At 39.2% G+C, this 15858-nt stretch overlaps 1 protein-coding gene across 7 annotated transcripts in view; it reads right to left on the bottom strand.

Annotated features, from left to right (window-relative positions):
* agrn (agrin) overlaps positions 1-15858 on the bottom strand; it is a 242049-nt gene that overhangs the window by 76194 nt on the left and 149997 nt on the right. For all 7 annotated transcript variants that reach the window (XM_081386438.1, XM_081386442.1, XM_081386436.1 and 4 more), the window contains 2 exons: positions 10725-10949; positions 9077-9283 (listed from right to left, as the gene is read on the bottom strand). In XM_081386438.1, the coding sequence (XP_081242564.1) occupies positions 9077-9283; positions 10725-10949 (432 nt within the window). The remainder of the gene's footprint in view (positions 1-9076; positions 9284-10724; positions 10950-15858) is intronic.

The raw sequence follows: 15858 nt of genomic DNA, 5'->3' as shown, positions 1-15858 counted from the left end.
CACTCAGTATTGTGTGAGAAGTAAAATGACAGGGTGACGGCAAATGTTTGCAGGTGCATTCTGGTCGGCGTATGAGAGTGTGTATGTAGAAGATTGCGTGTTTTTGTCTGTTTGTTTGTGATTGTGTCTTTGGACATGTGTGTACATATAAATTAGAAACCCTCCATCTTCAATGTTTGTTTTAGGAATGTATGTGTGTGTGTGTGTGCGTGCGACCACCGCAGTAATTTATTCCAGGATTAGATGCTATCATTCCTAAATAATATTACACTCAGATACATTTAATATCGCACACAAACAGCTATCATAACGCTTTCAGATAAATCAAATACGTCCTGCTCCATAAAAATAACATTATTTTCCAATATGATAGGAACAAATAAGGACAAAGTAATGAAAAAAGAAATTAATGTCATTTTGAGCATCTACAAGGGGGAAGAGAGACGATTCGTTCCAAAACAGTGAGTTGCTTACAGAGGCAACATTTTCAAGCATGCTAGTTAGGGTGTTTAGTTTTGTGGGGAAAGTAATTTTTCTGGAAAAAAATCTGAATGTGATTTAAAACATTTTTTTTTTATATCAACAATCAAATATATTTTATATCAATTTGACAATAATAATAATAGCAGTAATTTTATTGTTATATAATGATAATAATAATAATTATTGTTTTTTATTACTGAATACAAATATTAAAACAAAAGAAACATTACTATTGAAATAATTATCTGTAAAATTACAAATCGAGTGTTTAAAATATTTTATTTTATAGTACAACTGTAAAATTACAATGCTTATATTTACGGCTGTTTTCATTTCTTCATTTTGCTTTTTTATTTTTCAAACATTAAACCCTCAAGCTTTATTTTGGAGGAAAATAGCAGGGAGCTTCTCTTTTATGGACAACAGCTGGTTTATAAACATTTCTCATTACAAGTTTAGGAAGATGTTGGGTTCTCAAATGGGATGTGAAAGTTGTTCTAAAAGACAACTTGGCTATGCTACCTTGTAAGACACCTTGTTTCAGTCAAATTCAAAAGAAGACCAATCCAGAATGCACTGCAACGAGCTAAGTGAAAAACTAAATTCAAGATTGGGGATGAAGCGGGAGAAACGTTGATAAACTTAAATTTCGTTCAATACTGACAAACATTGATAAAACATTTTAAATCTATTTTCTCAATATTTATGAGTTCTAAGCATTTTTACGCTTAGTGTATCAGTGTAAGCTTAGCAGCATGCTAGCATTAAACCCTACTTAAATTGTGTGTAGTGCCATTTTTGTGGTGCACACACTGCACAGAATGCTCCAAATAGGTTACAACGAGATTCCATGGTGGTTAGCATGCTGTCTTAAGTTAGAAGGCAGCTGATCAGACAGAAGGCAGCTCACTAGGTTTAGCAATAGCAAACAGAGCTAAAGATTTAACCTGTGGCTTAAATGTTACTAGCAGGAGTGAGACCCCCAGACAGTCTCGAGGCTTTAGTGAACTGCAAGAGGCTGGGGGGGGGGGGGATTTTAATGTAAACTCTTCTCTAACCTCTTCCTGGCGTCCACCGATAATCCCACCCCACATCTGAAGGCAGCAACCAAGGAGAAGTGCATATCAGACACACATGAAGCACAGCATGGATCAAAAGACCTTGATTAGTACGCCAAAGCACGTTCTTCATGACAGAAATCGAGCGGTGCCGCACACACACCTCTTTTAAACCCAGACGTGTACCCACTGTAACTGCTCAGTCGAGCCAATGAAAATAAAACCAGAAGTGTGAACTAAGCAGGTTATCTTCCCGACCACTGTGTTCCTGTGCCAATCTAAAAGTGTCGTACAGTAGAAGCTCCTCTAAGAGAACGTTTCCGGCTATTGATTTCTCTGCTGAGAACGAGAGCTTAAAATACGGCTTGAACTGGCACGTAACTGTGTAAACAGTGGATCGGTGCCTAATTTCGCAGGCCTTAAAAGCGGGCTTTTCCTCCAGATTTCTTCTCTCAGCGCCTCTCCATCTGTGCTTTCTAAACGCCCAGCTGGAAGACGACGAGATCAGGCCTATCAGTAAAGCCCTCATGGCCTTCAAAACGCTTCAATGACCCGTTTCCCAAGGCACGGATCCTAAAACCCGAACCGCAGCCTTCGATAATGCTTTGTCCCGAGCCACCCTTTGTCTCCTTATAAAGATGAAAGAATAGCTCTCCCTTATACAAAAAAAAAAAAGAATACGAAAAAGAAGATATGGAAAGAAACGTTCGCTCGTCCAGTTTCTCATTTTCATTTTTTCATCTCTAGGGGATGGGGGAAAAAAAATCTTGCAGATTTAATAAGTCAAGGAAGAGAAAGTTCTAGAAATAATGGTAAAGTACATGCAGCCATGATTACATACTTGGTATAATAAAAAAATAAAAAAAAACTTCCAGCAGCCTGGCTTTGGTTATTGAGATGGCTTGCATATTCTCTCAGTAAAAAATGAGCCCTTTTTCAGAGCCTCTTTGAAATAGTGGGCTGCCATCCCCGAGGCCTGTGCTGCAGTGCCAGTCTTCAAGGACTCCAGCTGTAAGCTGGATGACAGCCATATGCTTCGACGAGACTGCCACTGGGACGCGATGCACATAGAAACGGGAGCATTTGAAGTTTTTTCAGAGGTTAACGCATGTAAAAGAAAGGAAAGCTGCGTAAGTGAAAAAGAAAGCGCCGCTGTAAAATGGCGAAGTACATTAATTAGGAGCTTGCGAGTGAGAGTATGTGGAAAAACAGGCCTAATAAGGTGTGAAGAAATAGCAGGACTCGGAAGAGCCGAGTAATTGCCGTGATCAGGTCTGAGAATCTCCGCACACCTCCGACCCTGGCGGTTCTGTGAGCTGTTATATAATGTGTGATGTGGCTCCACCTCTTGCTCTACATTCACACCACAATTTGTATCATATTATACATTCGTTCTCGTAGCGTTTAATTACTATTGCCACTGAAACACAATGTTAAGGACTATTAGCACAGGCTTCTCCTCTTGTGACAGCTTCTCTTCATGCTTTATCCTGACACGTCGCCCACCCAAGGCACACACCCACTCACAATCTCACAATCCGTTACATGCTATTTTAAGAGCCGGTCTCTTGAGCCCAAGTAGATTTCTTTAACTTGGTTTGCAGTGCTTTCAGAGCGCAGACAGTCAGCCAACACACACTTCAGGGGGGCCGGTAAGCTTAGTTAGTGAGTTTAGCACAGTGTGAACGCAGAGAATTATTCCTACGATCTGCTGTATGCATGCTCATGCATATGGAGATCTCCATCCCTCGTATCGGGATTACAGGGTGTGCGAGAATCGTGATACGAACGGTCTCCTACATGTCTCCGCTCCATCGCATCCTGCCAATATGAGAGGAGTTTGTGAGTTTCGGCAAGCTGTGCGTGTCTCACTTCTTGTGCGTCTGCATATCAGAGCAACGACTTCCCCCGCCACGTCCCCCTCTGTTCAGTCTTTCTCTCTTTCGTTCCCTACCTTCCCCTTCAGCTTGAGGGGAAACATTTATGAGTGTGTAGGAGAAGGTGCAAGGAAGAGGGAGAGAAGAAAATATTAGCATGACACAAGCAGAAATCCCCCTAGAGGCGGTGTTTGGTTTCTGAAGGAGTACTTATCACCAAACAAAGGCTTCAAGGGCATAGAAACTTTCTTCCTCCCCACGCATTAAGAATTTAACCAAGGAACTAATTCTGTTGCTCTCCCAGCACCGCAAGGGAGGAAACGGATGAGGTGAGACACCGTGAAACTGGACAAGAAAGACGAGCAAGAGAGAGGGAACAAGAAACAAAGATAGAGAAGGGAGGACAAAATAAACAAAGCTTATGCTCACTATCTCATATTGGACACATTGAAAACAGCCTGTCTGTTTTCAATGTGTCCAACATGAGATAGTGAGCATAAGCTTTGTTTATTTTGTTTACTTTGTTTATTTTGGCGAAATTCTGATGATAGGAATTGGCTTTCAATTTATGAGTGTGAATTTGAATTGAATCACAGAGGATTTTGAATTGAAATTTGAATTGGAATGACAATAAGTGAAATTTACTTAAAATTTCAAATTAAATTTTCAAATTTTTCACAATAAATTTACTTTAAAACAAATGATTAATTTTCACTATAATAGCTAATAATTGAATAATTCTGAACATAATAAATATATAACTGACTGATATTTTTTTTTATAAATTATTTATAACTTCATATAATTATATAGAATTCAGATTAAAAATCACTGAAAAAGATTTATTCCATAAAATGTTTATATATATATATATATATATATATATATATATATATATACAGTACACAATTTAAATATTAATCAAAATTATAATATACATTTATGTGTATTTAATATGTATGTATGTGGTAAATTACATTTTATAATGTATATAAATAATATAATTGAATATAATTCTTTAAAATTTCATTTAATTTCAATTCTACTCCTTTAAATTCAAATGATCATTGTGCACCCAGTTTGCTACCTCACATCAAATTCAGGAATTGAACTAGAATTTTGAAGTCATTCATAATTCAGTTATGAATGGTACATGAGGCTGAAAACTGAGTGCAGAGCAAGAGGGATCCATGGATCCCTTCAGCAGAAGGGCGTCACACTGGCAGACGTTAAGACAATCATTGCACATAGCTCTCTGAACAGACAAGAAAGAGACGCAGAGGAGGAGGAGGGAATGGGGGAAACGAGGGGGAAGGCAGACGTGTATTACAGAAGCATGCTCTACAAAGAGCCTCCTAACAAACACACACATAACAGAAACCAACAAGGGCTTTCCAACTTACAACAGCGACCCAGATACAACCCTTCCTCACACAGCGAGGTGCAAAGGTTCATGCTAATTATAATCACATTACCCTGGCTCTTCAATCTACTCTTCTAATTGGATTCATTACGCACATCTCACTAGGCCCTCCAAAGTTCAATGGGTGCTTAAGTTGTTATTGTTTCTTTTCTCGAAAATTAAAAAAGAAAATCTAAGTTTGTGCCGTTTTCAGCAAGAGATGCTAATCAAATAAATATGCAAATGATAAATATTAATCAGAGCGCATTGTCACCTGGGGCATCGATTCCGAAGCACCTCTTTTCACGGAGCTCTTGCTCAATGACATTGTCAGTAAGTCTGAGCCCATTGTTAGTCTTTATGAGTTACTGCTATGGGAACAGAGAGACAGACAGGGAGAGACAGAAAGCTGAAGGTCTGTTCACTTCACACAAGCTATGAAACATCCTCCGGACTATAATGGCAGGTGTGTATTTAGGTCAGCTTCATTTGCGGGATCCATCTAGCTCTGCCTAGAGAAACAGGCTGCTTTCTTTCCTTATCATTAGGAGTCCATTACGACCGCCACACCCATCGAGTTATGGATTTCTGAGATTACATTGGATGGAGCTGAGCCATGATAATGCACTAAGATCATCATTCAAGGTCTCACAGACTTCAGTCAGAGTAGACACTGTATTTAATTTGAAGTAAATGAAAATGATGCTGTGAGGAACAGAAATAGCCTGGTAAATATATTGTGCTGCTATGTACCTGCATGGGTGGCGATCGATCTATCTATCTATCTATTTATCTGAACCCAGGCTCAGACACAAGACTTTAAAGCTGGGCAAAATAAATAAATAAATAAATAAAATCTTGCTTTTTGTGTATATAGATTTTTCCCCAGTCATTTATTTGACTAAACAGGATGTTGCAAATTCAAAATGTTTCATGCAACAATTAAATTAAGGTTTTTAAAAGTAATCTAGCTAAAGTTATGCAAAGCATAATGATGTACCCCATTCAACAAAATATTTTCGTTTATTTATTTTTTGTATGAAAAATGCCATATGGAGACTTTTAGTCATCTAATGACATGCTCTACATGAACTTAATGACAAAATAAAAAGCTTTTAATTTTTTTTTTTTTCACATTGGCAGCACAAACCCTGCAAACATATTATGAATACTCAATATAATCGTCCATCCCTATCTGGATCTCTTTCATTCTGTCACTCCTCAAATCATTTTGACACAGGTGTTTTTAGTCTCATCTGCTGTCTCTCACACATCCAAACAACGGACAGAAAAACCCACACTGACATTAATAGGACCTGAACTCTGTTCACAGCACAATGTTTTAATGCTCCATCAACAGAATACAGATAGACTTTCAGATGAGGAAACAGCCTGTTCTTGTGTATCTTCAGTCCTTAGTACTAAATCTTTCTACTTTCACAGTGTTTTCTGTTTTCCTTATGAGCTGCAATCTCTTGTTGACCTTTCTTAGCACTACACATTTCTTTGATTTTAGAGCGAATCGTGTCTCTTGACGAGCGCTGCTGACACAGTGACCCAGCTCTGCTTGTCTCCAAAGACAACGGGAAGCAGATGAAACCATGTCAGACACTGGAAAAAGTACTGACATGCTCAGCGATTGAAACGACTCATGTACAAACAGAGCGTCTCTGCTATTGATTAGCGTATGAAATGAGGCCCATTAGACGTTTCCCACTGTGGGAAGGTGAGCTTTGTCACGCCTGAGTGTCTTCTAGAGGACCAAAAGGCACTTTAGTAAACCTAGACTTCCCTTGGGCCCTGTCTATAAATGAAGGAGGTCTATAATACCTAGAGGAAGCTAGCTGTTAGCGTTCCTATTTATGCGACTATCTTGACAAGATACACCAGAGCTTACGGGAACATGCTAACCTGCAAAACCTGGTCTGCATGTATATTAACAAAAAGAGAGGAAACTTAACTAAGAGTGTGAGAGAGGAGACAAAGAAGGTGACAAAAGCAAAACAAGACGACGAAGCAAAGCAACCTTTTTTCTGCATTTACACATCAAACTGAGAGCAGGTGTCCAAAGACTTTTGCTCATCAATGCTCCATATCTTCCTCAGCATGAAAGGCAGTCAGCCTGGCTCAGGTCTGCCACAAAGCTTTTGATGTTTAATTAATGTTCTGTTTGCGGAATATGCAAATGTAAATAAATGTATTTAAAAAAAAACATACTGTAACTTGCCACCAGTGAAAGCCTGAAAGGACCAAAACATTTACTTTGTCGGAAATAATGAAATAAAGCCAAAGACATGAGCACTACTCCGCTTTACATGTTAATTTATGCATCTTTTCGCTGAAGACTGGAAAACAATCCTAATGAGTCAGAGAGGCTGATAGTGAGAAAAGGAAAAAGAAGAAAGAAGGGCGGAAAAAGGAAAGATGCATCAAGCACTATAGTTGCGACATACAGTATGTGCTGCCAGGGAGTAAGACACATACAGTATAGCATTCAGAATAATTAGAGAGAATTAGAATTAGAGGGATATTTCTGTACCGTTAAAATGTGTTGAGAATCTGATCCCAGCCAAAACAGCCCCGGATTCACTTCCCATAATTAACACACTGTCCAGATCCTGTTTTTTTTTTTTCAATTCAAGCCTTTCTGTAATAACTGCTGCAGTCATTTTGAGGTGTTTAATGTATTTTATCTGTACTTGCATAGTATGGACTAAAGTACATATGGTAGCGGTAAGAAATAATAATAAAAACTAGTAAAATGGTTATTAATTCTCTGAGAAATAATTATCATGCATGGATTTTTTGCCTGCATATTCAGACATCCATACTGCTTATCGAATACCGTATAGTAGGGAAGTACGCACTATGATGTGCCACACAAGTATGCAAACGCTTCAAGCAAAGCAAGCTCGATTTCATACATTTTCTTCTTCTATGGTGAGATTTATTTTCTATACTCACGGTGGAGCAACAATATGAAGATAATCTTGCTGAGTAACTTCCCAGCAAGCAATTTTGTGTTTAAAAAAATCTAATAGCAGTCCAAACTCAGCTCTGATGTCTAGGATAAAACAAGGCAAAATTTGGGCTGTCAGTGAAAATTTTATAAACATCTAAGACAACCAAAGCCCAAGAATAGACGCACAGGCTACGCATAGTCACTGTTGACTTTGCTTACATGATGGAATATCATACATCTCGCAAGATATTTTGGCAAAAATGACATGACCACTTTGGCTAGAAGTGGGTTATATCGGGTCTATAGTCAACCCAGACGGTGAAATGATGGCTATTGCTTGCTGGGTTAGATCTTATTAAGATTTTTACTGCTTTTTGCTTCCATTTTTGAATAACAGCATATGGTTTGTTGCTGCCACAGTAATGCAAAGATGTACTTTAAGTAAGGGACTGCACACTTCCACATTTTGACAGATCATTTGCATCTGCGTACTTGCGTAGATTCTGTTTCTGTCCTTAGGTGTAGCAGGGGAACTAACATAGCTCCTAACAATGGGGCTACATGCATGCATCCATGCGGGGCAACAACAGGGTCAGACGTTTTGGGAAAAGACTCATCCAGACAAACACAGCGCTCAGAAGAAAGAGAAGAGCTCCATGACCTCACTTCCCCTTTACATATCGCAATGAGGACTAGAGCTGCAGGGAGGGCCACTCCAACCATCCTCCATCACGCAAACAAACACAAGAAGAGACAGACGAAGAGATACAGGTAGAAAGTAGACATCAAACCAGCCCTTTGAGGGCCCCCTGAAGGAGACCCACGGGTCAGAATCCCAACAAGAAAGGTCAGAGGTTGAACTCTTCCCAGCTCGCAATGAGAGGTGTGTCCGGCGGCGGGCCTGAGCAGACGTCACATAGACAAAGACAGACAGAGAGACAACACTGGAACAGAAAAAACACGGTTTAAAAACAGCCAAAAAAGGACAAAGGGGGGAAATGACAAGACATTTGAACATTGAACGACTGGTGTGGACGACTGGCACTGGAGGGGTGAGGAGTGAGGACATGAATGAAACATGAAGTCAGTGTTTCATGTGTCATCAGAGCTGATGGCAGAATGAGAACGTCATGGCAATGAAAGAGAATGAGCACCTTCCACAAGAGTTTCCCAGCAGGACATAACCAATAACAAGCAGACATACAATGCTAATTAAACAATAGCGTTTTTCGCTAACATAAAATTACAAGAACGCACAGCAAAGCATCTGTATGGAATAATTCCCCTCACTCACCACATGGCCCTTCCTGTTTGATGGGAATGTCTGTCTTGGTCCGGCACTCTTCAAGCCTCCTCTCGCAGTCATTGTGGTACGTCTTGCCGTCCTTTCCGCACAGGGGCTTGTACGTGCCGTCGCATTGTATGGGGTCGCAGGAACACTGGAACTCTCCGTTTTCCAGCAAACACTTGGCGTTGAACTTACAATCGTTGGGGCAGCTCCCTGGAGACCAGATACACACGTATACATGCGTCAACAACGCGAAGAACGGCGGTAACCGTCTTGGTGCTAATCAACACTGACTGCAGGCATCTCTCTTTCTCCCTCGCTCAATCAGACATCGGATATTGACTTACTCAGGGGGTTTTGAATTAATTACCGTGTCTGATTATTTAATCAATTATCTAATTCCATTCAGATTGATTTGAGGTGTTTTTTTTTCCCACTCAAAGTTGTGTTAAGCTGTCACAGACAGGCCATGGCGGTGTGTAATTACGGCAGCCTTTCATCTGTTTGAGTAAATTAAGAGACCTATTATGTTATTGTACAATCTGAGCTTCATTTATGTTTGATTGCATTATCCAACCTATCTTAAGGATGTGACATACATGCTGATGAGAGTGGGCTCACAGGAAGCTATAGGAATAGGAGTGGAATCTCATGAACTTTTTTTTTTTTTTTCATGTGATTTTACTCCACATGAAACAGCGTTGCCAGGTGCTGGTGTTGTGAAATATCTATACCCTAACAGAAACCTATGCCCTTTAGAAGTTGTTTGTTAATGTCTGGTCCAAAATGTAGCATGTTATCACATATCATTCTAACTAACGAAAATAGCCTTTCTTAACCAGTTAGCAATGTGTTAAACTAGTAGGCTAAGCTGTTAGCTAACTAGCAAAGACATGACCAGATTAAACATTTCTCTTTCTTTGTTTTCATTTAGCATTCATTTAGCAAACTAACAGCTTAGCTTACAAGCATAGTATAACAGTATAGATAAAAAGGCTTTATGATTGATATTGAGGCTGAAGATCACATTCACCCCCAACAGATCCCAGAGTTAATGCTTCTTTTTCAAACAAAAGCATAATTAACATAAATCGTTATGAAAGAGTGATTCATGTACTGACTATGTGGATCCCAAACACATGCTAGCATGCAAGTTGCTTATCTTACAAAGTAAGACATTTATCGGAGACAACTGCTCCTGTCGCTTCTTGAGTTACACTGGCACACAAACAATTGCTCTGTACTAGGACAACAGTGGCCCACAAATAACACCACTATCGCTCACGGCGCAAACACAGTTCAGACACGGACACACACATACACACTAAACCACTGTTCATGCACTATCACAGGTGAACACACACTCTCTCTGCGCTTGCCACAGGGCTTCAGAGCGAAGCAGGGACGATCTTTTCATCACCCGTGAAGATACAGTCTTGCCACAATACACCTGCCAGAGCCCGACAGGCAAATTGGATTTGTGGAGATTGGTATCGTGTAGGCATGACAGTACTGCTAACCTGACTTAATTTGTCCAGAGCCTCCTCACCACAGCCATGACAAAATAAATCAAATGCAGCCGTGGGGCTCCTTTATCAGACACGAGCATGAGCTCCTGGGAGCCGACGACATCTCCGTTCTGGGAGGAACTCACCTTTCTCCTTGCAGCTGCCTAAATAGACCTTCTTGAGCTCCAGATTGTTCTGCAGGGCCGTCCGCTCCATCTGACACATGCTATTGTAGGTGCGGCCATCACTGGCGCAGATGGGCGTAGTGTCGGGCAGGCAGGACTCAGCTGGGGAGAAGGTAAACTGCTTGTAGGTTTTTGGGTTCACCCGACAGGCGATACTCACGCTATTCAGAGTGTCACTGCAAGGATCTGAGGATGAAAGTGAAAAGAAAAAAAAACTGAGTTAGACCAAGAATAAAAATAGGATCAGCTTGTATTATGATACATTGTATTATATATGTATCAAACGTGAGATGGTAATTCATAACTCTTGTATAATTTCATTGTCTTTTGTTGATATAATGCAGATCATCAGATTTGTTAGCTGGCTAAACAAATATACCAATGCTAAAAATAAAGCATGATCAAGCATTAAGGAAGGGGTACTAGACTTTGTTCTCTATTGACCTTATTCACAGCAGCGCAATCTTTGATTTTTAATGGGAATGAAAGCGAGGCTGAGGGACAGACATGCATCTCTTCAATGGGCTGTACTGTTATTTAATGTGTTTTTGGATTGTTCTGCTCATGAAACACTGGAAAAATATCTTTCCAAGAAATTTCAGTTGACAAAAAACTCCTGACAATATAAGCTGTGGAAATTGGATTGTAAGTAATCTATGAGCTTTATACAGCGGATGCCATTGGAAACACGGCAAGTCTATCCCTCACAGCCTCACTTTCATACCTGTCATGGCGCTGCTCTGAATAAGGTCTATTAACTGTGTCCAAAGTTGCGTAACTGTCAAGAGTATTTACTGCATTTGATGACAAATTTCTTAACCATTAGTAGAGTACTTTCTATACATAGTTCCTACATGACGTCACAACATATGGGCATTTGCCGACCCGGCGCCATTTCTGTGGCCATGTTGTGGGCAGAACAATAGAAGGAGAAGCTGAAACGAGTTAATTTCGTGATAAAAGGTGAATATGGTCATCTCCTGCTGGGTCAATGGATGTTCAAATCGTGCCGGAGGTTCAGTTAAATTTGGATTTGACAGTATACCCGTCATTAGACTTCATGAATGTGAGAAAACTAAGCTTTTGTCAGAACAACGACGGAGGTTATGGCTGGCAAGGATAAACAGCAAAGAAACTCCCTCAAAACACGCAAGAATTTGCTCAGAGCACTTTGTGTCAGGTGCACAATGTTGTGGTTTATTGCGAGTGTACACAAATATAAGTTAACACTTTGCAGTTTGAATGATGTCCTGTATGAACAAAATGACAAGGTATTAAAAACATACAAAAACAACATTGTTTCCACTGTTCGATCGCGCCCGCGCCTCTCTCTCACACACACAGACAGACAGACAGACAGACAGACAGACAGACAGACAGACAGACAGACAGACAGAGTTAGCGCATAAGTTACGGATCCACGCCATTTATGACTGAAATTTTCGCATTGTACCTCTCTCTGTCTTGTGTTCTTTATAATCTCTTTATAATCTCTGTCACTTTGTCTCTTCATGATTTTCGTAACATTATAAACAGAAAGAAATATTCGAAATTTGCTTGTAAAACTTTGTAAACACAGCAGCTTATGCTATCAAAGATGGCGTCTCCGGGGAGGTCACGTGACATTAATTGGCCTGTGGGAACTATGTATACATATTATAAAGATGTCCAATGTTTTACTAGTATTTCTTGGTCATCACATTCAAATCAGATGGAAACAAACACATTTCATTGCAAAACTTCATGGAAAAAAGAAAAAAAAGAATGGTAATAATGGGGAGAAAAGTGTGAAGTGAGCCAAACTCGAACATTCATCGCCCACATGAACATATTTAGAATGTTACAAAAGATTTCTGTTTCAAATAAATGCTGTTCATTTTCTATTCATCAAATAATCCTGAAAAAATGTTCATGACTTTCACAAAATATTAAGGAGCACAAGTAAATTGATGATAATAATTTCTGAAGGATCATGTCATAATGAAGACTGTAGTTATGTCTGTAGAAAATTCAGCTTTGCCATCAGAGGAATGATTTTTATTTAAAAATATATTCAAATAAAAAAGTTATTTTAATTTGTAATACTATTTCACTTTTTTCCTGTATTTTTGATCAAATAAGGTGACCATAACAGAAATAAAAAATCTTAACAACCCGGCAGTGTGCATGTAACTTTCCTGAAGATCTTAACTTATTTTATTGGACTTAGACTCATTATGACAGCACACCTTTAGGACCAGATTTTCTGATATCTGTACACATGCTCTATCTACACGCCACAGATCTGACAATGGCATTTTTTTTTACGAGAATGTTCTTTTTCAAAGCATCTTCTAGGCACCATTGATGGAGCTGTTGTCAGTGGAATGTCATTTATTGAGAAGAAATAGTGAAATGTGAAAAGATAAGAGTGACAGCTGATGGGACGGGAGTGATGAGTATGTGGGTGTTGATGGGTCTTTGTGGCTGAAGGGGGCTTCAGGCCCTGGCCCTGCATGGCAAGATCATAATTGTAATAGAAATGCCATGATGGTTATTGAAATAAGTGTGACAGTTTCGGCAGCCTCCACACTTTCAGAAACAAGACAACACAAAGGACTTATCAGCCGGTGTTGTTCTAAGACAATGCAGAGCCGCGAGCAAGTCATACAATCGTGGGAGAGAAAGTAGAGCGGAGACAGAGAGAAAAAAGGACGAGAGAGACAGATACAAAAAGGACAGAGGAAATTAGAAACGAAAGACAAAACACATAAACAAAACAAAGATCTAGAGGAGAGGAAGAAACACAGGCAAATAAAGGGAACAAGAAAATAAGCGGGAAATGAAGGCAAAGCCACAGAGATAGAGAGACATCATGAAAGCAAATAACACACAGATGGACACATACACACTAGGGATATATGAAACGACATAATGAACTACACTTAAAGGTTTTTTATTAGCACCTATGGTTCCACGAAGAGCCTTTAATATTCATGGAAACTTTCCATTGCACAAGGTTCTTTAGTGGAAAAAATTATTTAGACTTGTTATCGACAACAAGGAAATAAATGGTTCTTTTAAGAACCATCCACTGAAAGGTTCTTTGGGGAACAAAAAATGATTCTTCTATGACACTGCTGAGAAGAACCCCCTTTTGGAACCTTTATTTTAGGAGTGTAGCCAGTGGATTGTCAGAACAAAGCCAACAGATTACACTATAAATTGATAAGTCTGGTAGCAACCCATCATAAATGCACACAAATCAAGCTCAATATTTCTTAGGCTCTGAATTAAAAACAAAGACACATGCATTGGACATAAAATATCAGGGAGAGAGGCGTGCTGAAGGAAGTGTTGATGCCATGCAGGTCAGGGACTGGTGTATACTAACACAATAATAGGACGGCTCTCAAGGGAGGGTAGTGTGGAGCTCGACCAAAAGGGTCCAGCACAATGCGGGCAGCAACTCCAACAACATCTCGCCACGCAAGCCAGCCATTACCACTGGAGAAACCATTAGCTCCCATTAAGAGAGGCTGGCTGGAGCCAGCATTCAGTACATCGCTGCCTAACAGTGCCATGCAGGGGTGTCTGTAATTAGCCAGACACACTGAGCCCCGCGCTCCAGCAGGGAGTGTGTATGAGGCCGCTCCATTAGTCCTGCTCCTGTATCTGTGTGCCTGACGGTTGCTGGCCAAGACCTTAATGCATGTGTTGGAGGAACAGTAGTTGTAACCACAGTTTACAGGGATGAATGTGTATACAGAGCCGGCCAAAAATGCCTCTAAGTGTGCTTAGAAATAACCGTGGCCCATGTCCTGCTGTACAATTGATTGTGGGTTTGTTTGTTTTGTTCCTCTATTCTTTGTGAACATTTTTTTTATCTTAATCATATTGTTGACTTCTTTTCTAGAAAAAATATCCTTAAAACAAGATACATTTACTTAAATGTTACTCAAAATTAATCTTGTCAAGAAGCCAAAATGATCTCATATTTAGAATGTTTACATGTTTTCCTGAAACAAAAAGTAAAAAATATATTATTATTATTATTGCTTCTCAAGTAAATTCATCCTCTTTTAAGGATGCTTACTTATAATAATTAACACAATAAGTAAAACATGACATAATTTTCACATATTTGAGTCAAATGTTTAAAATAATACCAAAGTCAATGGGGTGTCCCTCAGTGATAAAAATAACATTTGTATGTGTTGGCTGTTTTTGCATGATAGAATCAGAGAGTCAGTAACCGCAAGGATGGTGTCTCTAAGTTAGATTTAGAGTTGCTCTCTGTCCTCCTTGGTGCTTTGTACTCCCATGGGGATTAAACTGAAAGACACTCTCCACTGAGAAACATACTCCACACTTCCTCAGGGACCCGAGGCATTCATCCAGCCCTGCTGCCCAGAGAGCCATCATTTACAAGAGGTGAATTCCCTCTCAGTCTGTCTGCCTCGCTTTGCCGCAGGATACACCACAATGTCACACAGACAAGACTCAAGCCTTTCTTTCCGAAAAATAGAAATAAAAAAAAAATTATATATATATATATATATATATATATATATATATATAAAACAAAAAGCATCTTCTTAACTGGTATTTTCCATAAACATCCATAAAACACTTCATAAACCTCTCTAATATTTCTTAGATTTGTGCATTGCAAACTATTCCAATGCCAATTAAGTAAATGTACTTAATTTAAGACGAAAACTCTCTGAATATTTATAAGTAAATTGATATTTCTTTAACTGACAAGACAACAATACAAATTAAGAAATATTATATATATTTATATATATTTGCACTTCAGACACTTCAGAAAGGAGCTTGATGATCATCTAACAACTCTGCATTCTACACAAGATAAAACCACCATGCCTGGTAAAAACAAAAACAAAAAAAAAAACAGCAAGTTTAAATAAGAGGGAGAGTTTGATCTTCGATAAGCAATAAGGAAACAACTGATCCCTAAAAACTGAAGATGCCTAATGATCTGAGAGTGCAGCGTACAGATGTCCATAAACATTAGAACACATATAGGGAGACATAACGCAGGACTTAACCTCTGTAATTCATGAGAACAGACGAATAAAAGAAATCAAAA

The sequence above is a fragment of the Scardinius erythrophthalmus genome, assembly GCF_964197995.2.
Source record: "Scardinius erythrophthalmus genome assembly, chromosome: 15".
NCBI lineage: Eukaryota > Metazoa > Chordata > Actinopteri > Cypriniformes > Leuciscidae > Scardinius > Scardinius erythrophthalmus.
This window is presented reverse-complemented; position numbering and strand designations above follow the sequence as displayed.